The sequence below is a fragment of the Eleutherodactylus coqui genome, chromosome 12 (genome assembly GCF_035609145.1).
Source record: "Eleutherodactylus coqui strain aEleCoq1 chromosome 12, aEleCoq1.hap1, whole genome shotgun sequence".
Classification (NCBI taxonomy): domain Eukaryota; kingdom Metazoa; phylum Chordata; class Amphibia; order Anura; family Eleutherodactylidae; genus Eleutherodactylus; species Eleutherodactylus coqui.
The window spans coordinates 73,267,931-73,295,479 of NC_089848.1; the positions used below are offsets into that span (position 1 = coordinate 73,267,931).

General features: G+C 41.3%; 1 protein-coding gene across 10 annotated transcripts in view; it reads right to left on the reverse strand.

Moving 5' to 3' along the window:
- The window catches only part of OBSCN (obscurin, cytoskeletal calmodulin and titin-interacting RhoGEF), a 281,462-nt gene that overhangs the window by 154,835 nt on the left and 99,078 nt on the right, over positions 1 to 27,549 (reverse strand). For 2 of the 10 annotated variants that reach the window (XM_066585193.1, XM_066585194.1), the window contains 3 exons: positions 3,663 to 3,929; positions 1,584 to 1,844; positions 368 to 640 (listed from right to left, as the gene is read on the reverse strand). In XM_066585193.1, the coding sequence (XP_066441290.1) occupies positions 368 to 640; positions 1,584 to 1,844; positions 3,663 to 3,929 (801 nt within the window). Of the gene's footprint in view, positions 1 to 367; positions 641 to 1,583; positions 1,845 to 3,662; positions 3,930 to 8,882; positions 9,150 to 12,222; positions 12,490 to 13,559; positions 13,827 to 14,205; positions 14,473 to 14,575; positions 14,843 to 15,549; positions 15,817 to 19,490; positions 19,758 to 24,737; positions 25,005 to 25,997; positions 26,265 to 26,917; positions 27,185 to 27,549 lie in introns of all 10 variants that reach the window. The other 8 variants (XM_066585185.1, XM_066585186.1, XM_066585187.1 and 5 more) reach the window with 8 other exon arrangements.

Here is a 27,549-nt window from a genome sequence, read left to right on the forward strand (position 1 = left end):
ACAGAGCCACAAGGGGTCACGGGACTCAGAAACAGGAAGGGAAGAGTCAGGAACGGGGATAATTTTGGGCCCTTTAATTGGCAATAGCGCCCCTAGGTTAGCGGTGATGATACAAGTAGCTTAACCCAATAGGATTCTGTCTTATGATTGCACTCTCCCAGTAGTCAGCTGATATCAGAATAATCAACATCCACTGTGGTCATCATCAGGAGGAGTGACCATTTGTCGCTTGACATGGACCCCTATGACACAACAAGCAAACCAGGGATGCTTTTATAATTTGAGCCTCTGCAAGAAAGGGAAAATATCCCTAGCATTCTTGTTTACCTATAAGGATAATCATGATCTGCACTTTGGCCCGTCTTACCCTTGACAGTGAGCTCAGCTGTAGACACGTATGGGCCCGACCTGAAGGTGACGCTCCCAGAGTCCTCTAGGGCTACACTGCTGAGCTTCAACACATGGGATTTCCCATTCTTCACTGAGATTTCATTCATCTCGTTGTTCTCCAAAGTGATCCCCTGCAGCTTCCACTCCACGTCCCGGGCATTGTCATGGGAGACATCGCAGCTGAACACGGCATCTTCACCAGCAAACACTGACAGGTTCTTCAGACCATGAATGATGGTGATGTCCAGCTCTAAATAACAAGGACAGTGAGAGTTCTAATTATTATCTCAACAGATCTGGTGCTACTTTAGACTAGACTTATACTATAGTAAGGCCTTCTGTCCACAGCCGTTGCGGAATATCGCCAGCGATATTCCACAGCGGGGGACGAGGGGGGAGACCTGTCAGCTCTCCATGGTGAGCCTATCTGATAGATAGGCTTATCGCGGCAAATCGCAACATGCTGTGATTTGAATCCCGCGAGCGAAGAATCACTATGATTCTCCGCTCATGGACAGAGGGCTGCGTTACATGCTTTCTCACTCTCTCTCCTAGCAAGCAGAATACATATTCTTGCTTTTCTACATGTATTCTGCTTTGTAGTTCCGAGCGATTCCGCAGCTCAAATGCAATCTTAATTGCGTGTGAGCAATGGAACACACAAGTCCATTGACTTCAATGGAGGCCATCCATGCAGAATCCATGCTAAAATACAGCATGCTGTGATTTTTCTTCCAGTTACGGAATACGCAAGTCCTACCAGCAAGTATGAAGGAAAATTGGGAAGTACATGCCTTTCAATGTCCGCGTTTTATCACGGATCTTAAAATCCGTTTGTGTGAGACCCCCCTATCTTCAGGGAGCAGTTAAACATTTAGCTCACTCACATAAGCTGCAATGCAGGAAGCCACAAGCATGCACCTATCAGACAACCATGATGAGAACATCATTGTTTAGTCATTGGGGGCCAATCAGCAGCTGTTCCGCACAAGCATCTATGCCGCTTAAGTAAATATGGCAGACTTGCAGTACCCAGCACAGCCACACATAGCGCTGTGGCCCCTTCAGTTTGGTGATCGATGGACAGTCAGATTCCACTAATCAAACATTAATGTCCTCTCCTATTAGTGTTTTGTTACATTACCGCTTAACTCTTTCCTTTCTGCTGACCTCTAGCAGGGATGTGACCTTACCTTTGACGGTGAGGCTTGCAGAGGTCCTTTGGCTCCGCGCTGTACATGTATATTCTCCAGCATCCTCAAGCTCCAGATCATGGATAATTAACTCCCGCACGGTGCCATCTTGACACATTTCGTACTTGTGGTTGGCTTGTAGCTTCTCGCCTCCTTTCCACCACTCCACAGAGGCCATTTTGGCAGAGACCTCACAGCGGAGACGAGCGGTGCCCCCTCCCTCTGCTTCAACATTCTGCAAATTCTTCACAAATTTGAGGACTGCAAAATAACATCAAGAAGTCATGAAACAGAAAGTAACAGATCACAGGTCACTTGTGGACACTCCAATATAACATTACATGCAGTAGCCAACAAAATCACCACCCAATGACATGGTCTGAGACTTTGTAATAAACTGTCTATCAATTCTTCACTATTTCAAGATCTCTGCTTGTTGCCAGTGAACGGAAACATTCCTTATTTATACCCAGAGACTGAAAATCTGTCCTGGTCTACTCCTGAGCACACAGCTGAGGGTTTGTTACAATGCAGAAAATAGAGACACGGCAGCACACCTTGAAGATGTGGATGCATCAATGTGCTGGGAATACTATGAATATATAAGAACAAGTCTCCAGTAGAGATGAGCGAGCATACTCACTAAGGACAATTACTCGGTCGAGCATTGCCCTTAGCGAGTACCTGCCCGCTCGGTAGAAAAGGTTCGGCTGCCGGCGCTGGTGAGTTGCGGCAGTGAGCAGGGGGGAGAAAGGGAGAGAAAGATCTCCCCTCCATTCCTCCTCGCTCTCCCCCGCCGCTCCCCGCCCGCCACCAGCAGCCGAACCTTTTCTGCTGAGCAGGCAGGTACTCGCTAAGGGCAATGCTCGACCGAGTAATTGCCCTTAGTGAGTATGCTCGCTCATCTCTAGTCTCCAGTGAACATAAATAACAGCTTTTCAGTCTTTCTTGAGATCCTCATTAAAACCATAGCAGCTGTTAGTCATAGCAACATGTATCAATGCAGGTAAGAGATAACAGTCCAGGATAGGGGGGAGATATGTGCAGAGGATGCCCTATAATGATACATTGTAACCCTCACGATAGGCTATGAATTGGAAAGAATGTTCTCATTCACTGACAGTAAGCAGAAGTTTTGAAAATGAGTTGAAACTCTAAGGGGTTGGAATGTATCAATTCATTTGCATCACCTTTTTGGTGTAAAAAAAGATATACATTTTGAGCATGCTATATATGAGTAAAAATCTGAGCATGTGCGCGGTTTTGCAAGAAGGATATTTCCAGCAACAGTCCAACAACTTACTAAGTTTAAAGCCAGATAACGATGCAGAAAGTGGAACAAATCTATGCCTGCTCATATCAGGCATAGATTTGATTTTTGGCTTTAAAGAGTTTGTCTGGGATTTTACTATTGGTGATCTATCCTCAGGATAGGTCATCAATAGTTGATCAGCAAGAGTCCACCACTCGGGATCTCTGCTTAACAACTAATATCAGACCAGCTGTTATTGCAGTCAGAGCAGGAAACAGACAGCTCTGTCTGTAGTGCAGTGGTCTAGGTTGGTACTGCATGCGCCGGGCACATCCGCCGGGCCGAAGAAAGAAGATCCGGCCGCGACGGAGGGAAGATCCGCAGAGTCCGGACAGGTAAGTTTAATTCAGGTACGGGTGTTCTGCGGATCTGGGCGGCTTCCATAGGCTTCAATAGAAGCCTGTAGGAGCCATCCCCGCACTAAAATGGAGCATGTCGCGTTTTTTTTTCCCGCACACGGAATCCGCGCCTGAAGGAAAAATGACATCCGCAGGTATTTAACTACCTGCGGGTGTCCAATGCATCCCTATGGGGCGCGGATCCGCGTGCGGGAAAAACGCTGCGGATTTTAAATCTTCTTTTCCCCGTGGACATGAGGCCTTAAGCATGCAGGAGATAACACAACAGCCTGATCTTCTGATGAGACAGGAGGTGAATGTCAGCCTACCACTGACTGCAACACCCAATGCAGCTGTAGGCCATTAACAAAGACAGAGAGAGAAAGAGATGATGGATGAGTAATATAGGGATCCAGTAATCCCTCTTACCATTCACTTTGACGGTGGATGTGCTCTGCTGGTCGCCGGTATCACATGTGTAATCTGCCGCATCTTCACCTTCGGCATCATAGATGACCAATTCAACAGTTGCTCCATCTTGTTTCATTGCATACTTGGCGCAAGGGAAGATCGCCACTGTCCCCTTCCTCCATTCCACGGGGACATTGGGCTTAGAGGTCTCGCAGCGCAGGGTCACTGTCACTCCGTCTTCCACCACAGTGTTCTTCAGAGGCTTCACAAACACAATGGGAAGCGCTGCAACAAGAAACCATATACATGGACTATTACACCAGCTGTACATGCCAAGGCTATAGCAGCATGGTCCACATCGCCATATGTAAGAGTTGTAGACATAATTATATAAGAAAAGTGCCCAGGTGCCAGCTTGTATTCAAATGATGCCCAGGTTATACCAGCACGGTCCATATTACTATAAGATGTATTACTTATATACCTGCTGTACATATATAATTATATACAGAAAAAGTTCAGGTTACACCAGCGTGGTCAATATCATTATACAGAAGAAGATATATAACTTTTAGCAGCTGTACATGTATTATACACCAGTTCATGCCCAGGTTATACCAACAGCGGGCATATCACTACATACAAGATGATGTACAACTTATACTAGCTGTACATCTGATACGTGCTTTTTTTCTTTACATTTTGTACAGCGTTCCAACTTTTTTGGAATTGGGGTTGTATGATTATATACAGAAGATGCCCGTGTTATACCATGGTTCATACCACTATATAAAAGATTATATGTAATTTATACTTTCTGTATATATATAATTATATGCAAGCTCAATCTATATCACTATATGCAAGAGATGTATAATTGTATATATAATTATATGCTGAAGATGCCCAGGTATAGCTTGCAAAAAGACAATGCTCAGGTTATTCCAGTAAGGTCCATCTCATTATATACAAGATGATGTATAACTTAGAAGATGTCCAGGTTATACCAGCACAACTTTGGTCCATATCACTATATACAATAAGATGTATAACTTCTACCAGCTGTAAATATATAATTATTTACAGATGATGCCCAGGTTATATCAACATGATCCTTATCACTATATACAAGAAAATGTATAACTTTTACCAGCTAGAAAGATATAATTGCATACAGTATATTCCCTCAATTATTATTGCTCCAAATCACTATATGCAAGAAAATGTATATCTTATACTAGCTGTAATTAATAAATATCTACGGAGATACCCAGGTTATACCGGCACCCGCATGGTTTATATCACTATATGCAAGAGATCTATCATTGTATATATAATTATGTACAGATGATGACCAGGCTAAAGCAGCTGTAAAGATGCAATTGCATGCAGTAGATGCCCCAATTATACCAGCATGGTGCATATCTCTGTATACAAGATGTATAACCTATACCAGCTGTACATATATAATTATATACAGAAGATGCCCAGCTTATACCAGCATGGTGCATATCACTATATACAAGAAGATGTATAACCTATACCAGCTGTACATATATAATTATATACAGAAGATACCCAGCTTATACCAGCATGGTGCATATCACTATATACAAGAAGATGTATAACCTATACCAGCTGTACATATATAATTATATACAGAAGATGCCCAGCTTATACCAGCATGGTGCATATCACTATATACAGGAAGATGTATAACCTATACCAGCTGTACATATATAATTATATACAGAAGATGCCCAGCTTATACCAGCATGGTCCATATCACTATATACAAGAAGATGTATAACCTCTACCAGCTGTACATATATAATTATAAACAGAAGATGCCCAGCTTATACCAGCATGGTGCATATCACTATATACAAGAAGATGTATAACCTATACCAGCTGTACATATATAATTATATACAGTAGATGCCCCAATTATACCAGCATGGTGCATATCACCATATAGAAGAAGATGCATAACTTATACCAGCTGTAGATATATAATTATACACAGCAGATGCCCAGGTTATACCAGCATGGTCTATATCACTGCATACAAGAAGATGTATAACCTATACCAGCTGTACATACATAATTATAAACAGAACCAATTATACCAGCATGGTGCAAATCACTATATACAATAAGATGTATAACTTCTACCAGCTGTACATATATAATTATATACAGCAGATGCCCAGGTTATACCAGCATGGTCCATATCACTGTATACAAGAAGATGTATGCCATATACTAGCTGTAAATATATGCAAAATCCAAGGAAGATCTTCACTATAAAAGCAAATCTTTATTAAGGAATGTTTAATATTGCCTCCCTGGATATAAGCTCATACTGATGGATAGGCCAACGTGTTTCTGACTATCCGTACTCAATCTTGGCTATACATGTGCTCAGTATAATTATGTATTTACAACATGCCTCATCACATTACCGCCTGAAACCAGTCACAGATTTCATACTGATAGCCGGTGATATAATTAGAGACGTACTGACTGTCTAAATCTTAAGGTTAATAAGGTCCCATGTTCATGGAGTTCGCTGTTCATATCAGTGTTCAATGTGCTAAACGCAACTCATGAAACCTTGGATTATACCGCTATACAGTAAGATATGGTACATTTTGGACAATATTTCCAGTGATGTACTTCCACCACAATTCGGTCTGTTATTATGACAGGGAGGTGAGGGGAGCGGGAAGGAATCATTTAAATTGTTTTCGTCTGGTTCGTCGGGAAATGGGAATTTGTGTGTTTTGGAAAAGTTGGAAAATGCTCAGTAAAAACTATTTGATTTTAAGAAAAGTATGAAGATAGGCTGAAATGTAATACTGTAGCGCAATATCATGCCTGCAATCTAATCCATAAGGGTATCTACTATGCACTTTAAATAACCATTTAGCTTCTGCATCTAAAAGTACTTTTCTATAGTCTCCTCCACAGATTGGAAAGAAAAGTCATCTACATCTGCGTGAAAGTGTTGAGACGCCACCGACGTGTACATAGTTCAGGCATGAGCAACATCCCACAAGTGTCTTTTGAGCTGCACTTTTAACCCTTTCCAATCCACTGTCTGACGTTTTCCTACATTCTGATTAAAGCTTGTACAGCTCCAATGTCAGAAGACGTCCGACAGGGTATTCTCACCGTCTATTGCCAGCCACTCCGCTGTCGGAGTCTCTCTGGCTTACACACTGCCTTTAGCCAGCAGATGGCACCGTTGTATAACAGCAAAATGAGATAGCCTTTTAGGAAACCCTAAATCCAAAATTGGATTGGAAAGGGTTAATGGTCCTGTAGTACAACCTATGTACTGCAAATTGCAGATCTGACATGTAATTTGGTGCCCTACATTAGATGTATTACAATTTATATCATTATTAAATGGTATATTCTTTGGATATTACACTCAATATAAAAGTTTTACTTGGGCTTGCATACTTGTTAGCCTTACAGGCTTTATGGCAGCAGCAGTAAAGACCCACCACTGCTAACCCAGACCCTAAAGATCTATTGTCACTAAAAATTGAACTTGGTGATAAAATACTTAAAAAAAATACCAATTTATTGATTAAAACTTCCTGCAATTTTGAACCCATACATAAGATGCCTTTTAATTATATTGATTATCTGGTTGTAACGTTTGCTATTAATACTGGAATAAAGAACATATTCTCATATCTCGTGTCTCGTTTTTGATCCCTGTTTCAATCAGCTCTATCAATGGCGTAAACAATGCCCTCAGCCCTATCCAGGGACCATTTAGGATATTCACAATTATGAAGTTTACTTTTAACCTTGGTGGCTCATATAGAGAAATCCTCATTACATAAGTGCTTCTTTTGGTTCTAACCAATTCCCCAACAGGGATCATTGTAATTACACTCTACACTTAATTAGTGTAGAATTAACAGAAAGAGGTTTACGCTAAGGGATAATGTCCCCCCCTCATTCTCATAACTAATCAAAGTGATATCTAAAAGCTTCTGCTGTATGTCATACGCAGACCCAAGATTGTAGTTACTATTAATAAATTGTACATATACCTCCACATGATATATAATTATATACAGAAGATATCCAGACTACGCCGACATGCTCCAAAAATGTATAAAATGTAAAACTTATACTAGCTGTACATATATCATTTATATACTAAAAGAAGCCCAGGTTATACCACTGTGGTCCACATCTCTATACACAGGGAGATGTATAACTTATATCACCTGTAAATATATAATTATATACAGCAGATAGCCAGGTTAAATCCCCTTGGTCCATATCACGATATAGAAGAAGATGTATAACGTATACCAGCTGTACATATATAATTATAAACAGCAGATGCCCAGGTTATACCAGCATGGTCTATATCACTGTATACAAGAAGATGTATGCCATATACTAGCTGTGTACAGAAGATGTGCAGGCTATCCCAGCATGGTCCATATCAGTATATACAAGATGTATAACTTATACCAGCAGTCCTTATATAATTACGTTTAAGAGAAGCCCGTGTTATACCAGCATGGTCCAAGAAGATGTATAACTTACACCGGTTGTACAGCTATAATTATATACAGAAGATGCCCAGATTATACCAGCATGATCCATATCACCATATACAAGAAGTATAACCAGCTGTCCTTTAAAAAACTATGTTCGAGAGAAGCCCATGTTATACCTGCATGGTCCATATCACTCTATGTTACTCACCTTATAGCAGCTGAACAAAAGATGTGAAAGTACAAAAGAAATTAAGAAGATAATATTATAAAGAAGAGAAAACTAAGAAGATAATATTATAAAGAAGAGAAAACTAAGAAGATAATATTATAAAGAAGAGAAAACTAAGAATGGGTAATAGATGAGATGATAGAACGATTGAGGTTATCAATCCTGTAGACATTACATTGTCGGAAGAGACAACCGAACTCAGTGGATTAAGTGACAATTATATAATATGTGACTCAGCATTTGTGCCAGCGCCTTTGTTATATCGCCCTTTCGCAATGGTGCGCACAACTCTTCTGGCGGCTATCTCTGCAGTAAAGAGAAGACATCTTGTATTTTGTGGGATCTTCACATTTCATGGAGATTTCTGATTCTTCATTTTCTCTGGCATCTTTGGTCTGATATATGGCAATAATGTACAGGAGGTATAATATCAACTTAATGTGTCGGGGGGCTTCCTCAGGTGTTGTTTACCTGTGACTGTCAGGTAGGCCTTGGTCTCCTGGTCTCCAGTGTCACAGCTGTATTCTCCGGTGTCCTCCAGCTTCAGGTTGTGGATCAGCAGTTCCCTTACGTTTCCCTTCTGCTGTATTTCATACTTGCCTCCCGCCTGTAAGCCTAACCCTGCTCTTCTCCAATCCACCACAGCACCGGCCTTGGAGACCTCACACTGCAGGGTGACTGTCTGCTCCTCCTGGGCATCAACATTCTGGAGTGGCCGGCTGAAGACCACGGGTAAAGCTGAGGAAATCACAGAGAATCCGCATAGCATCAGCATGTGTAGAGAGTAGATGAGAAATCAATACAAGTAAAGCAAGTGCACAAATAGGGGAGGTGTTGGAAGACCTCTATGTATAGTGCTAAAAAATCACAACTCATCACTAGTCCATCCTGGAAATCCAAACTCATTTTCATATACACTGCAGTACGTGGAGTCCCTATAATCTCTACTACAGGTATGTGGTCACAACATATGGTGCTTGGTGCCCCAATCACCTCAGATTAGTAAAATGACCACTACCAGGGAGAAATCCAAGGCTTTCTATTTAGTGCACAGTTTAGAAGTGGATGGAAGGTAAAGAGGGAAGAAAAGTGTTGGGAGACATTATATCTCCTGCTGAAGCTACTGTAGAGACATACGATGAGAATGAAGATTAAGACATTGTGTAAAAAAAAGATAAGAAGTTTTCGAGATGGCTATTTCGTAACTCTACAAGATAACATTTCATCCTCAGAAGCCTCGTCGGTATCAGAAGAATCACATCAACCATGAAAGTCAAGAAGAAAACCTACATAAGTTTTATATTTAAATGGAAAAACTATATCTATATTAACCCTTTTCAATCCACTGTCTGACATCTAAAGACATTCTGATTGAAGGCTGTACAGCTACGATGTCGGAAGACGTCCGGCAGGGTATTCTTACTGTATATTACAGGCCGCTCTGTTGTCGGGGGCCTCTCCGGCAGGTCACATACTACAGTGCTGGCTCTAGCCAGCAGATGGTGCTATTGTATAATGGCAGAAAAAGAAAGCCCCTAGGAAACCCTGAATCCAAAATTGGATTGCGAAGGTTTAATAGATTTATTGAGAAAAAGTTTTGCATTTTCAAATTATAAACAGTTTGCATAAAATAACTTTATTTACAGTTACGATTTACAGCAGACGTTACACAAAACTATTCAGCAAACGACAGAACATAAGACACACGAAGATCTATTTTAGTTACAACACAGATTTCTTTATTAGACTTTTTCGGTATGTTTTTTTTTTTTAATTTGAAAGAAAATGTTTACATTTTAAGGAGATCCAATTGTGATATTAATAGTATTTATCATTATTTTATTTTTCTTTGCATGTGTGCGGTATATCTTTTTTTTTCTCTCCACAGAATTATTATACTGCTCGTTCCTGTGCATGTTTTGGTTGATTTATGGCAGACAGTGTTCTGGTAAGTTATAGGATATTTTTTACTATGGGCATCTTACAACTTTGCCGACCTTATCATATACAGTCCTGTCCTATGTGGCTATAGGTCCATGTCATACCTCATCAGTGCTGTAAATATAAAGTGCTGCAGGACAATGTGAGGCAAATCTATAAATCTACATGCCCGAAGTCAGAGGTGAAAAAAGACAAAACACAAAAAGGGATTTATCCTCATTTTATTAAGTTTCTAAAAACCATTATCTGTAAAAAAAAAATATAATATTCCATCCTGAATAAAGATTTTTTTACAACCAGTATGTGTCACTGTTAGTGGAGCAGATGGAGAAATTCAGATGGTAAACGAAAGCTCTACACAACATGTAATTCTCGGAAAACAGAACATCAGAGCAAGACAAATTCTGCACAGACATAGAGTTACATGATAACATTCTGTCGGCCTGCAGCCACCACTAGGGGGAGAACAGGAGCTTACTGCATACTGTGATTCTACTGTTGTTGAGTTTTATGTATATAAAGTGCTATAAATTATATCCAGTTATCTATGTGCTGTGCCCAATCAGATACTAGCATGAGTATGTTCAAATCATGTATGAGATGCTTGATTCTGACTGGGTAAAATTAACATAGACAGAACGGTTATTGTCCAGAACAGATTTTTTTTGTCTTCACCTAAATAAGAGGCCCACTTTGCATCCATTAACTCAATGCTTATAAACTGGCCCATGCGACCAGTGCCTCTTGGATTGTAAAGCATTCACAGATAAAAGAGGGTGTGAGCCAGTCTACTCGGCATCACACCATGTGCTGAGAACAATGTCCATGTGGAACAAAGGATATATAGTACTGTATGTCAAAGTCATCCTTGATTGTTTGGGTAGTCACTGTTAAGTTTTTAGTTTTGATGATCAGGGAATTCAGATGCTTCATATGTCTCGAGTACCAATGTCGGGGGCCTTTAGGAATCCCAGAACATTACACCAGCTCAACTTATTAATGTATCACCTTCATGTTTGCTGTCAATAGATTGGTAAAACTATGCTCTGAAACATGACCGTGATAGTCTCTCACCCTGAGTTTTCAAAGGGGAGATAGGATCTAAGTTAGATATATGCCCAGAAACTATATTATCCAACATACAGTTAGCCATCCCCTCTCACATGGCTGAGAGAAGGGTTATGGGGGTTGTGGCTATGATCCTTTAAAATGGGGTTACTAACCAACAAAAAGTGTCAGACCCAGAAGATGGCAATACAGATTTGCAGGACTGCCCAAGACTTCTTAAGCTTAACTCCTTGTCCGAACCTCAACCTATCTAATTAGTGAAAGATCTGGTATTCTTTTTTTTTCATTCCCTTTTATTTTGTAACTGATTTGTATGGTATGTCATTTTTACTTTGTAACCTTTTGTATGTTCAGCACCTTTTGGATTAAAGCTTAAAACATTAATAAATTTGGTCCTTGTACTATGGAACATACAGCCTTTGATAGAATACAATCTTTGACATCAGGAGTGCAGTGAGTGCCTTGCAGGATGATTGTTCCATGGTGGGGCATATAAGACTGTGTGGGGGGGTGATTTATGCCCCATCTTTTAATAAGTGCGAGATCTAGAGAGTGAAAGTGGATCAACTGTTTTGAAGTCAAACCCATGTTATTTCATGGGAAAATGTGCCATGTGATATACAGTATTCAGTAAGCTTCTGAGCTCCCTCTAGTGGCGACTGTACGTAGTATTAAATACCAAGATCGCTGTGTAAAAAATGCTAGGGAGCTCCAATCACTATAAATAGGTGCTGTAAAGTAGATGATTTGGGCTTTGCCCATAATCCTCATTTATGCGCCATCAAATAAGAGAAATATATACCTTGTACTTGCAAGTGGCCAATAGTCCTCACGTCTCCGCAAACACAATTATAATCTCCAGCATCTTCCTCACTGACCTCCACGATGCTGAGCGTAGCGGTGCCTCCCACCTGCTGCATTGTATATCTGTCTCCAGGTTGTAAGATCTTGTCCCCCTTTAACCACTTAACACACATGTCCTCCTTGTTAAGTTCGCAGCGCAGGGTGATATTTTCTCCTTCCAAAACTTCAACCTTTTTCAGTTCCTCTTTGAATATCACAGGAAGAACTAAAAGATGACAGAACAGCAAATACTAAATATCCAGGTGCCGCTAATCATTAATCTGCATAATTATTCATTGGATTTCAGAATGTTTTGCCTTGATTTATGGAATAATTCATTTCGCTTAATAAAAATTTTAAAAAGTAGAGAAATTTTCCCCGAAAAAACGTTTCCTTAAAAATCTGAGGATCTCAATTCTGAAACATAATTTTAGCCATTGTCTGGTGGCTGGATGGAAGATGAAGCTATGACCATGATGATTATGATGGAGCCCATAATGACGATTACAGCTCTGGTGAGAAAAGTGATCGTTCAAGACCAATGGAAACCAACAGTAGAAAGATGGTGGCTTCAATTACTTGGGTCAATTTGACTGTAGTCTGAGGATTTTTCAGGAGGGGCAACAAAAGCATTGACCGCAAGCAAGACATTTTTTTCCATGGAAGGAATGTTTGTATCTTCAGAATGAATGCAGCGAAAAAAATCTTGATATTTTTGTCTGATTGTGTCCAAATTCTTGGATTGATCAGTGACCGAAAAACGTCTCAAGTAGGTAGGAAAATAAATCGCCTGGAATATGAACTACATTTATCATTGAGGACGAATTATCAAAAGAGGCATCAGTAAAAATGGGGAAAAAAACAGTGCCAAAGTATTTAAGATGAGTATTCAAGACTCCTCTTAGTCACGCTCCTTTCTAGCCAGACTTTTTGACACGGTGGAGGTAAAATGTTGCAAAACATATAGTGAATCTGGAGTATTTTGCTTACAAATTTAGTAAGTTAACTTTCTTCCTAAATACCAAGATCACTTATGCATTTGGGGATGTTATAATATAAGGAACACCGGGTCAAATTGACAAATCTAGGGAAAATTTGAAAATTAACCTAACACTGAGTCCATGTCCAGCTGATAATGCAGTGTATGGAGCTGAAGACAATGGAAACAAATCAAAAAGTTAAAAGGTTACATGAAGTATTAAAAATGTTTTTGAAAGTGACTAACAGCTATAACATCTAAACAGCTAAACCCATGAAGGAGATGAAATGGAGCAAATGAGAAAATAGAGATTCTACCATTCACAGAGAGAAGCGCAGAGGTTGTGACATCTCCACTTTTGCAGGAATATTCCCCAGAATCCTTCGCAGTAACATCCCTGATGAGGAGCTCGTGGGCTCGTCCTTCTTGCCTCATGATGATTCTGTCTTCAGGTGTCACAGCTACATCTCCTTTCCTCCACTCCACTATGAGGCCGGGCTTATTGAGCTCACAGTGCAAGGCCACCATGTCACCTTCTAACACTTGCAGATCTTTTAGTTGCCCTGTGAAGAATGCTGGCAGAGCTGGGAGGGGCAGAAGCAATGAGATGACGGGAGAGAAAGAAAAATAATCTAAAATCTAATCTAAAAAGGTTTACAAGACATATTAAGGGGCTCTCTGAGGCTGAATAATTGGCAAGACCTTAGAGGGGGTTACTTTTTGTGTCTGGCAGTAAAGTTTTCAACTGACTGAATGGCCAAACAAAATGTGGCCAACTCCTGTGCCTCTACAATTAACTTTGTTATAAAGTTTACCAAATGCCATGACTGTCACCAGCCTGTCCAGCCGCAGTAAATACAATGCCATTCTGCTGCTGAAATGCAGGGTATTGCAGTACATGGTGAAACCTGGCTCTCACAGATTTCACAGCACATTGTAGGGTGAAGCATATTATAAACCTACCATTGATCGTTAGGAAAGCCATCGTCTTCTGGTCTTCACAGACACAGCTGTACTGGTCAGCATCAGACAGTTCTAGATCATTTATCTGGAGTTCTAATCTAGAACCGTCTTGCCGGATATCATACTTATGGCTGCGCTGCACTGTCTTCTCGCCCTTCTTCCACTGGACTGCAGCCGATTGTTTTGTAACCTCACAGCGCAGAACTGCGATTCCACCTTCCATAGCTTCAAGGTTGGTCAATTTAGAGCTAAAACGTGCTGGTAACTCTGAAGAAGAAACAGACACATAGAAGTGATGGAGGAGCTAGGCCATGAAGGATACAAGTCATCCACTGAATGGGACAGTGAAGCCTTTATGAAGAATCTTTACCATTGACAGTTAAAGTCGCCGTAGTCGCCTCCTCTCCAATGATACAAGTATAGTTCCCAGAATCCTTCAGGGTAACATCTCGGATGACCAGTTCTACACTGATCTCTTTCTGCTGCATCATATACTTATCACTTGCTTCTAGGGTCTTCTGACCTTTCTTCCATAGCAGTTGTGCAGTTGGCTTGGTCACCTGGCACTGGAAGACAGCTTCTCCACACTCCAAGACTTCAATGTTTTTCAATCCTTCCTTAAATAATATCGGTAACTCTGGGAAATGTCATAAAAATACAAGATGAGGCGGAAAAAGGATTTCAAGATGCTGTGGAACACGGATGAACCAACAATGTAGTAAAATCCATGAAATGAAGAACGTTCATACCAACACATCATCTATTCCTGTATAGTAATTATTCAGAATTGCAATAACCAGGCATACTTCAATTTCTGATCTTGCAGTGCAGTAATGAGTAGTTGACATTACTACTATTCATGAAGCCATGTAACATTGGGAGATGAACTCCACCCAATGCATTTCCATAGCTGTCCAGTTAGGAGCAATGATCATGACAAAAAAGTGAGGCAAAGGACAAAGAAACATTTTATCCACCCTGTAAATGCAATAATTGATGAGATGGAGAGATGATAGGGGTGGAGGACTGATGGGTGGAGAGGTGATGGATGTGGAGAAGTTATGGGTGGAAAAGTGCTGGAGCAGGAGAGGTGATCATTATTTGTTAGTGTCAGTATATAAGTAGCTGTAACTATTATACAGAACACTTTGGTCTGGAAGTTTATACCATAAGGAGAGATTTTGATTAATTCATTCTATCTACTTACATATGAGTAAAACTATAGGCGCTCAAGAACAATGACAGATGATATTACATAGACATGCACTGAGGATGATACATTTTATTCAACATTCCAACAAGACATGATACAGATTCGCTGACTATACACAGATCTATAGTTACCCTGCACTGTTAACATGGCTGTACTCTGCTGCTCTCCACATAGGCAAGTGTAGCTCCCAGTGTCATCCAGCTCCAGGTTATGGATCGTCAGCTCGTAGATGGCTCCTTCCTGGGACATGACGTACTTGTCACTGGCTGTAATGATGGAATTGCTCTTCTTCCATGACACTTGCACACCGGGCTTACTCAGCTCACAACGCAAAGTGGCCGCCTGGCCCTCACATGACAACTCATTTCTTAGTTCTTCCACGAAAACAATGGGGAGAGCTAGACAGTGCAGAGGTGACATAAAATCTTAGGAGATGTGCAGAAATCAAAGATCTGTCATGAAAGAATCTACCGGAACATTTAACTGACAACTATGTTTCTTGAACATGTAAAAGAGAAAATCCACAATGAAAGAAATAAAAAAAGAACAAGAAGCATCAAAGGAGAACTACCTGAATGATGAGTGAAGCTGCCCACATACATTACTGTGCATAGCCGTTGGCTGAAAACCAGCACAACACAAATAGAGGACACAACACCATGGAGGCGTACATGATGGAACACGATGATGAGGAGGCTCCATCATGTAACTGCCTGCTTTATTATTGCCTGACGATGACTTCCCTGGACTGTGAATAGCTGCAGAATACATTGAGGTGCTACGTGGTTGATGTTCATGCAGATGAACGTGAGAAAGAGAATTATACAAAGAAGTGACGGACGGAGCCAAAAAACTGATAAAACCGTAATTACGTGGAAAGTGTGAAAGCCAGAGAGGCACAATGGTAAAGACAATGGAGAACAACAGTGACTGATTTGTGATGATGATGACATTCCATGCTTAGACGAGATGATGGATTCTGAGGATCATTACCCTTCACACTCAGGCAGGCGGTGGTCTGGTGGTCTCCACAAACACAAGTGTACTCTCCACCATCTTGAGGTTCCAGTTGATTGATAACCAGTTCAGCGGTTAGACCATCCTGAAGACTTTTATACTTGTCTCCTAGGATAAGAGTCTTCTCTCCTTTTTTCCACTCCAGAGGAGCCTTAGGTTTGGTCAGGACACATTGTAAGGTCACAGATTCTCCTTCAGTTCCTTCCTTGTTCTTCAGTTCTTCTTTAAATTGTGGAGGAAGAGCTGATGGGATTAGGAATAAATACATCTGAATACAAAAGTGACCCACGAGCCCTACTACAGATCACAACCCAGCAGTAAGACTGTAATGATGAGGTGAAGAGATTATAGGGGTGGAGGATTGATGGAGCTGGAGAGGTGATCATTATTTGTTACTGTCAGTATATAAATAGCTGTAATTATTACACAGAACACTTTGGTCTTGAAATTTCCACCATAAGCAGTGATTTGACCCATTCATTATATCTACGTATATGTGAGTAAAACTAGATAAAGGTTTGGTACCGTATTAGCCAGTAGACCAAAATGTGATTGTTCCCAGCAAGAGAAACCAAGTAATCTTGTAGATATGATAACTTTTAATAGCTAACAAAAATACATCATGTTATTGCGAGCTTTTGAACCTCCTCAGAGTTCTTCTTCAGGGATAAGGAAATAGATCCTGAAGAGGCATGCATATATATATATATATACACACATACTAATGACAATGCATAGACATGATGTGATTAATTTGCACTTAAAAAAATACCAGGACAAGATGAGTAGAGAAATAAATACTTAAACAGTTCACTGATAAAGATGTGAAAATTTTATGGTCTCTGAATAAGTGTTAGGGGGTCACCAGGCCAGAGTGTTATCTGTGCTATACATTTCTCATACTTCTCAATCACGCATGAATCCTCTTGAAAAACTTAAGTTTCTGTTTAAAGTGTTAAAAATTGTTATAAATTTGTACTCCCAAATTCTTCCATGGCTTTCTGATTTGAAATTGCCTTTTAATATGGTGACTTTCATGTGTTCTGTGTTGTGTCCGTGACTAGAAAAGTGCTCGGCTACAGGTAATTCTGTCTTTCTATCGTTAATTGTGTGGTGATGAGACCTCATCTTCGCTTTCAGTTTTTGTCCTGTTTCTCCAACATAAAGTCCCCAAGAGGACATTTACTGCACAGGATCAGGTATACAACATCAGACGTGGAACTTGTTGTCCCCAGGATCTTATAGTCCTGTTGTGTGTTCGGGATTTGTATCCTGTTTCCATCCTAAGCACATCAAAAAGTCCATTGTCCACAGCCAGGCCATCAGATACAACCGGATCTGCTCCAACCCAACAGACAGAGAGGACATTTTTAAATAGGGGCTAGCATCCCACCTCAATTTATGACCAAATAACCAGAGCCACCAGGATACCCAGAAATCAACTACTCCAATACACAGAGAAGGGAGGAAACAATCGTGTATCTCTAGTACTGACCTACAATTGATAACTAGAGGTACTAAGGAAAACCGCAAAGAAACTCCATCATACCCTGCACAAGGATGACCGTCTGAAAACCATATTAACAGACCCTCCCCTTCTGTGTTACAGGCAACCTTCTAATTTGAGGATCTTTATAATCAGGAATGCATTGTCCTCTGACACACAAAAAGGAACGCATCCCTGTAATGTAAGGAGCTGCAAGACCTGTTCACATGTACTGACCGCAGACAGGATACGGATCCCCAACACACAGCAGGACTATAAGATCCCGGGGACATTCACATGTTCCACGTCTGATGTTGAGTACCTGATCTTGTGCAGTAAATGTCCTGTTGGGGGCTTTATGTTGGAGAAACCAGATAAAAACTGAAAGCGAGGATGAGATCTCACCGCCACACAATTAAAGACAAAAAGACAGAATTACCTGTGGCGAAGCACTTCTCTAGTCATGGACACAACACAGAACACATGAGGGTTATTATATTTAAAGGTAATTTCAAATCAGAAAGCCATAGAAGAGTTTGGGAGTACAAATTTATAACAACTTTTGCACTTTAAACAGAAATCTGATTTTTTTGAAGAGGATTCAGCATAATTGGGAAGTATGAGAAATCTATAGCACAGATAACACTCTGGCCGGGTGACTCTGTGTCCGTGACTAGAAAAGTGCTCGGCTACAGGTAATTCTGTCTTTCTATCGTTAATTGTGTGGTGATGAGACCTCATCTTCGCTTTCAGTTTTTGTCCTGTTTCTCCAACATAAAGTCCCCAAGAGGACATTTACTGCACAGGATCAGGTATACAACATCAGACGTGGAACTTGTTGTCCCCAGGATCTTATAGTCCTGTTGTGTGTTCGGGATTTGTATCCTGTTTCCATCCTAAGCACATCAAAAAGTCCATTGTCCACAGCCAGGCCATCAGATACAACCGGATCTGCTCCAACCCAACAGACAGAGAGGACATTTTTAAATAGGGGCTAGCATCCCACCTCAATTTATGACCAAATAACCAGAGCCACCAGGATACCCAGAAATCAACTACTCCAATACACAGAGAAGGGAGGAAACAATCGTGTATCTCTAGTACTGACCTACAATTGATAACTAGAGGTACTAAGGAAAACCGCAAAGAAACTCCATCATACCCTGCACAAGGATGACCGTCTAAAAACGTTATTTCTCTACTCATCCTGTCATGGTATTTTTTTAAGTGCAAATGAATCACATCCATCTCTGTGCCTTGTCATAATTATGTGTGTATATATAGGCATGCCTCTTTGGATCTATTTCTTTATGCCTGAGGTAGAACCCTGCGTTGGTTTGAAAGCTTGCAATAACATCATGTATTTTTGTTAGCCATTAAAAGGTATCATATATACAAAATTACTTGCTTTCCCTTACTGAGAAACAATCACAGTAAAACTAGAGACACTCAAGAACATTGACTGATATTACATAGACATGCACTGACAACATTACTGCAATACATTTATGTCAACATTACAACAAGACATGATACAGATTTGCTGACTATACACAGATCTATAGTTACCCTGCACTGTTAACATGGCTGTACTCTGCTGCTCTCCACATAGGCAAGTGTAGCTTCCAGTGTCTTCCATCTCCAGGTTATGGATCGTCAGCTTGTAGATGGCTCCTTCTTGGGACATAGCGTACTTGTCACTGGCTGTAATGATGGAATTGCTCTTCTTCCATGACACTTGCACACCGGGCTTACTCAGCTCACAACGCAAAGTGGCCGCTTGACCCTCACTTGACGACTCATTTCTCAGTTCTTCCACAAAAACAATGGGGAGAGCTAGAAAGTGCAGAGGTGACATAAAAAACTTAGGAGATGAGCAGAAAGTTGTAGATCTGTCCTGGAAGAATCTACCGGAACATTTATCTGACTTCAATTTTTTTGAACATGTAAAAGAGAAAAAGCAAAATAAAAGAAAAAAAAATCCATAAGCCTGAAGAAGAACCCTGCGTTGGTTCGGAAGCTTGCTATTATTACATCATGTATTTTTGTTCGCCATTAAAAGGTATCATATCTACAAGATTACGTGGTTTCTCTTGCTGGGAACAATCACAGAAAAAAAAAGAACAAGAAGTATCAATGGAGAACTACCCGAATGATGAGTGAAGCTGCCCACATACATTACTGTGCATAGCCGTTGGCTGAAAACCAGCACAACAAAAATAGAGGACACAACACCATGGAGGCGTACATGATGTAACACGATGATGAGGAGGCTCCATCATGTAACTGCCTGCTTTATTATTGCCTGCCGATGACTTCCCTGAACTGTGAATAGCTGCAGAATACATTGTGGTGCTACGTGGTTGATGTTCATGCAGATGAACGTGAGAAAGATTATTAAAGAAGGAAGTGACGGCCACAGCGAAAAAACTGATAAAACCGCAATTACGTGAAAACCGTGATTGCCGGACAGACACATTGGTGTAGACTACGACAAACACCGGTGACTGGTTTGTGAGGATGATGACATTCCGTGCTTAGACAAGAGGATGACTTCTGAGGATAATTACCCTTCACACTCAGGCAGGCGGTGGTCTGGTGGTCTCCACAAACACATGTGTACTCTCCGCCATCTTGAGGCTCCAGGTGATTGATAACCAGCTCAGCAGTAAGGCCATCTTGGAGGAATCTATACTTGTCTCCAGGGATAAGAGTCTTCTCTCCTTTTCTCCATTCCAGAGGTGCCTTCGGTTTGGTTAGGACACATCGTAGGGTCACAGATTCTCCTTCAGGTTCTTCCTTGTTCTTCAGTTCTTCTTTAAATCGTGGAGGAAGAGCTGATGGGATTAGGAATAAATACATCTGAATACAAAAGTGACCCATGAGCCCTACTGCAGATCACAGCTCAGCAGCAAGACTGTAGAGATCGCGTGGAGAAGCTTTGGGTGGAAAAGTGATGGAGCTGGAGAGCTGATCCCTATTTGTTAGTGTCAGTATATAAGTAGCTATAATTATTACAGAAAACACTTTGGTCTTGAACTTACCATCTAGTCATTATATTTACATTCATGTGAGTAAAACTACAGGTGCCCAAGAACATTGACTGATGGCATTACATAGACACGCAGTGACAACATCACTCTAATACATTTTATTTCAACATTCCAACAAGACATGATGCAGACTTGCTGACTATACACAGGTCTATAGTTACCCTGCACTGTTAACATGGCTGTGCTCTGCTGCTCTCCACATAGGCAAGTGTAGCTTCCAGTGTCTTCCATCTCCAGGTTATGGATGGTTAGCTCGTAGATGGCTCCTTCCTCGGACATGATGTACTTGTCACTGGCTGTAATGATGGAATTGCTCTTCTTCCATGACACTTGCACACCAGGCCTACTCAGCTCACAACGCAAAGTGGCCGCCTGGCCCTCACATGATGACTCATTTTTCAGTTCTTTCATGAAGACAATGGGGAGAGCTAGAAAGTGCAGAGGTGACATAAAATCTTAGGAGATGTGCAGAAAGCTTAAGACTTCTCATTGAAGAATCTATCGGAACATTTATCTGACTTCAATTTTCTTTTGAACATTCAAAAGAGAAAAACCACAATGAAAGATAAAAAGAACAAGAAGTATCAATGAAGAACTCCCTGAATGATGAGTGAAGCTGCCCATATACATTACTGTGCATAGCCGTTGGCTAAAAACCAGCACAACACAAATAGAGGACACAACACCATGGAGGCGTACATGATGGAACACAATGATGAGGAGGCTCCATCATGTAACTGCCTGCTTTATTATTGCCTGCCGATGACTTCCCTGAACTGTGAATAGCTGCAGAATACATTGTGGTGCTATGTGGTTGATGTTCATGCAGATGAACGTGAGAAAGATAATTACACAAGGAAGTGACGGCCGCAGCTAAAAAACTGATAAAACCGCAATTACGTGAAAACCGTGATTGCCAGACAGACACATTGGTGAAGACAATGACAAACACCGGTGACTGGTTTGCAATGATGATGACATTCCATGCTTAGACAAGATGATGGATTGTGAGGATCATTACCCTTCACACTCAGGCAGGCGGTGGTCTGGTGGTCTCCACAAACACATGTGTACTCTCCGCCATCTTGAGGCTCCAGTTGATTGATAACCAGTTCAGCAGTAAGACTATCTTGGAGAAATCTATACTTGTCTCCAGGGATAAGAGTCTTCTCTCCTCTTCTCCACTCCAGAGGAGCCTTCGGTTGGGTCAGGACACATTGTAAGGTGACAGATTCTCCTTCAGTTCCTTCCTTGTTCTTCAGTTCTTCTTTAAATTGTGGAGGAAGAGCTGATAGGATTAGGAATAAATAGATGTAAATGCAAAAGTGACCGACCAGCTCGGCAGTAGATCACAGCTCAGCAGCAAGACTGTAGCGGTGGGGTGGAGAAGTGATGGAGTTGGAGAGCTGATCATTATTTGTTAGTGTCAGTATATAACCATCTATAACTATTCCACAGAAAACTTTGGTCTTTAACGTACCACCTATTCATTCTATCGATGTACATGTGAGTAAAACTACAGGTGCCCAAAAACATTGACTGATGATATTACATAGACACGCATTGACAACATCACTCCAATACATTTATTTCAACATTCCAACAAGACATGATACAGATTTGCTGACTATACACAGATCTATAGTTAGCCTGCACTGTTAACATGGCTGTACTCTGCTGCTCTCCACATAGGCAAGTGTAGCTTCCAGTGTCTTCCATCTCCAGGTTATTGATCGTCAGCTCGTAGACGGCTCCTTCCTGGGACATGACGTACTTGTCACTGGCTGTAATAATGGAATTGCTCTTCTTCCATGACACATGCACACCAGGCTTACTCAGCTCACAACGCAAAGTTGCCGCCTGGCCCTCACATGATGACTCATTTCTCAGTTCTTTCATGAAGACAATGGGGAGAGCTAGAAAGTGCAGAGGTGACATAAAATCTTAGGAGATGTGCAGAAAGTTTAAGACTTCTTATGGAAGAATCTACCGGAACATTTATCTGACTTCAATTTTTTTTGAACATGCAAAAGAGAAAAGCCACAATGAAAGAAATAAAATAAGTACAAGAAGTATCAATGGAGAACTACCTGAATGATGAGTGAAGCTGCCCACATACATTATTGTGCATAGCCGTTGGCTGAAAACAAGCACAACACAAATAGAGGACACAACACCATGGAGGCGTACATGATGGAACACGATGATGAGGAGGCTCCATCATGTAACTGCCTGCTTTATTATTGCCTGCCGATGACTTCCCTGAACTGTGAATAGCTGCAGAATACATTGTGGTGCTACGTGGTTGATGTTCATGCAGATGAACGTGAGAAAGATAATTACACAAGGAAGTGACGGCCGCAGCTAAAAAACTGATAAAACCGCAATTACGTGAAAACCGTAATTGCCAGACAGACACATTGGTGAAGACAATGACAAACACCGGTGACTAGTTTGTGATGATGATGACATTCCATGCTTAGACGAGATGATGGCTTAGGAGGATCATCATTACCCTTCACACTCAGGCAGGCGGTGGTCTGGTGGTCTCCACAAACACACGTGTACTCTGCACCATCTTGAGGCTCCAGTTGATTGATAACCAGTTCAGCGGTTAGACCATCCTGAAGAAATTTATACTTGTCTCCAGGGATAAGAGTCTTCTCTCCTCTTTTCCACTCCAGAGGAGCATTCGGTTTGGTCAGGACACATTGTAAGGTCACAGATTCTCCTTCAGTTCCTTCCTTGTTCTTGAGTTCTTCTTTAAATTGTGGAGGAAGAGCTGATGGGATTAGGAATAAATACATGTGAATACAAAAGTGACCGACCAGCTCGGCAGTAGATCACAGCTCAGCAGCAAGACTGATGGGGTGAAGAAGTGATGGAGCTGGAGATCTATAGTTACCCTGCACTGTTAACATGGCTGTACTCTGCTGCTCTCCACATAGGCAAGTGTAGCTTCCAGTGTCTTCCATCTCCAGGTTATGGATCGTCAGCTCGTAGACGGCTCCTTCCTGGGACATGACGTACTTGTCACTGGCTGTAATGATGGAATTGCTCTTCTTCCATGACACTTGCACACCGGGCCTACTCAGCTCACAACGCAAAGTTGCTGCCTGACCCTCACTTGATGACTCATTTCTCAGTTCTTTCATGAAGACAATGGGGAGAGCTAGAAAGTGCAGAGATGAGATAAAATCTTAGGAGACGTCCAGAAAGTTTAAGACTTGTCATGGAAGAATCTACCGGAACATTTATCTGACTTCAATTTTTTTTGAACATGCAAAAGAGAAAAACCACAATGAAAGAAATAAAATAAGTACAAGAAGTATCAATGAAGAACTAGGTGAATGATGAGTGAAGCTTCCCACATACATTATTGTGCATAGCCGTTGGCTGAAAATCAGCCAAGCACAAATAGAGGACACAACACCATGGAGGCGTACATGATGGAACACGATGATGAGGAGGCTCCATCATGTAACTGTCTGCTTTATTATTGCCTGCCGATGACTTCCCTGAACTGTGAATAGCTGTGGAATACATTGTGGTACCAAGTGGTTGATGTACATGCAGATGAACGTGAGAAAGATAATTATACAAAAAAGTGACGGCTGCAGCCAAAAACTAATAAAACTGTAACTATATACAGAGTGTGATTGCCAGACAAGTGTGTGAAGACAATGACAAACACCAGTGATTGGTTTGTGATGATGATGATATTCCATGCTTAGACAAGATGATGGATTGTGAGGATCATTACCCTTCACGCTCAGGCAGGCGGTCGTCTGGTGGTCTCCACAAACACATGTGTACTCTCCGCCATCTTGAGGCTCCAGGTGATTGATAACCAGCTCAGCAGTAAGACCGTCTTGGAGGAATCTATACTTGTCTCCAGGGATAAGAGTCTTCTCTCCTCTTTTCCACTCCAGAGAAGCCTTCGGTTTGGTTAAGACACATCGTAAGGTCACAGACTCTCCTTCAGTTCCTTCCTTGTTCTTCAGTTCTTCTTTAAATCGTGGAGGAAGAGCTGATAGGATTAGGAATAAATACATCTGAATACAAAAGTGACCCATGAGCCCTACTGCAGATCACAGCCCAGCAGTAGGACTGTAATGATGAGGTAGAGAGGTGATGGGGTGAAGTAGTTATGGGTGGAAAAGTGATGGAGCTGAAGAGATGATCATTATTTGTTAGTGCCAGTATATAAGTAGCTGTAACAATTATACAGAACACTTTGGTCTTGAAGTTTCCCCCAATTTATTTTATCTACGTACACGACTGGCATGGAGACTTCCGCTCCAAATATACAAAGGTTGGAGCGGAAGCCTCCGCGCTAACCTCCCATGTAGTGGCTGGCGCTTGTAACTGCAGTTACGGCTTCTATTGATTTCAATGAGAGCCGTGCCTGCATTTAGAAGAGCCGGCCACTACACGGAGTTCAGCACGGAAGCTACCGCTCCACCCCTATGTTATTGCAATGCTGACAGCATGTGCCCGGACAGCTGATCGGTCGGGATACCGAGCGACAGACCCCAGCCGGTCAACTATTGATGACCCATCCTGATGATAGGTCATCAATAGTCTTTCAGTAGAAAACCCCTTTAACTCAACTGCCCAAATCAACAAGTTATCAGTCAGAAAGTAAGTCTATATTATATAATTCAAAGGAATCACCTACTGGTATATAATAGAAAGAAAAGATGCTGACAGCATCTAGAAAACCCCAACAAAGCAAGTCAGATGGAAAGAAATGGATCTTGCTAATGGTTTGAGACTATGGTGTTACCAGATTATTATAGGATCATAGTCTAAAGATGATGAGGCCATGAATCCTAACATTACACATGAAAGAACATGTAAATGTGATCAGATGGATGAACAGATCAAAAGTAGAGAGCGACCATGGACTTAGATGAGGTTATTAGATGAGTAAAATGGTGAAGATGATGAAATGGTGAGATGGATGGAATGAGTTAATGAATGAAAATAAATTATAAACAGATCTGGTGGAGATCATTACCCTTCACGCTCAGGCAGGCGGTGGTCTGGTGGTCTCCACAAACACACATGTACTCCCCTCCATCTTGAGGCTCCAGGTGACTGATAACTAGTTCAGCAGTAAGACCATCTTGGAGGAAGCTATACTTGTCTCCCGGGGTAAGAGTCTTCTCTCCTCTTTTCCACTCCAGAGGAGCCTTCGGTTTGGTCAAGACACATTGTAAGGTGACAGATTCTCCTTCAGTTCCTTCCTTGTTCTTCAGTTCTTCTTTAAATTGTGGAGGAAGAGCTGATGGGATTAGGAATAAATACAACATCTGAATACAAAAGTGACCGACCAGCTCGGCTGCAGATTAGAGCTCAGCAGTAAGACTTTATGGACTTCTGAATGAGTAAATGTACATCATATCATCACAGTTACCAAAATAAGACACAAGAGAGGTTGCCCCCTGAAACACTTACTAAATGAGACTTAGTGCTACATAGTGCAGGACACTCACACCTCAGAATACATGGAAGACTTCTTATATCCTGTCCTTATCAGTACACCATCACATTTATCTCCCTGACCTAAAGGAACGAGCATCCCCTAGTTATATCACTAGCTGCTGATACAGGAGAGGGTCTTATATACAGAAAAGGAGGATAAACATATAATATAAGACAAAGATAGATGAAGAAAGATGAAAATGAAACAGACACAAACACCCCCAGAATATATAACAATATCATCCGTTAATCTTATGCCATGCGCATCAATGAGAAGTAGAAACGATACGTCAAAACCTCAACTCAACTGCACAAATCAACAAGTTATCAGTAGAGTGCAACCATGGACTTAGATGGGGTTGTTAGATGAGCAAAATGGTGAAGCCGACGAGATGAGTGGAATGAGTTAATGGGTGAAAATAGATTACAAATAGATATGATGGAGACCATTACCCTTCACGCTCAGGCAGGCGGTGGTCTGGTGGTCTCCACAAACACATGTGTACTCCCCTTCATCTTGAGGCTCCAGGTGACTGATAACCAGCTCAGCAGTAAGACCGTCTTGGAGGAATCTATACTTGTCTCCAGGGGTAAGAGTCTTTTGACCTTTTTTCCACTCAAGAGGAGCCTTTGGTTTGGTCATCATGCAGCATAAAGTCACAGATTCTCCTTCAACAGCTTCCTTGTCCTTCATTTCTTCTTTAAATTGTGGTGGAAGAGCTGACAGGAGTGGAAGACAATGTATGAAATAATATTTTGGGTAGAAATCCCATAATTACACAAAGTGCGCAGCAGACTGCCAAGTGACGGTACATATAATCAATGTGCATGGTGCGGTGATAGTTGTTACTTATGGTGAGGGTTACAGTGGTGGGATATCAAGGGGGAAGTTCTTTACCAATGACTGTGAGAGAAGCTGTTGTCCGATGGTCTCCACATATACATGTATACTCCCCGGAATCCTTTACGTCCACATTATCAATCACCATCTTAGTAGTGACACCTTCCTGGATGAACCTGTACTTGTCACTTGCCTGCAGGACTTTACATCCTTTCCTCCACTCTAGAGATGCTTTGAGTTTGGT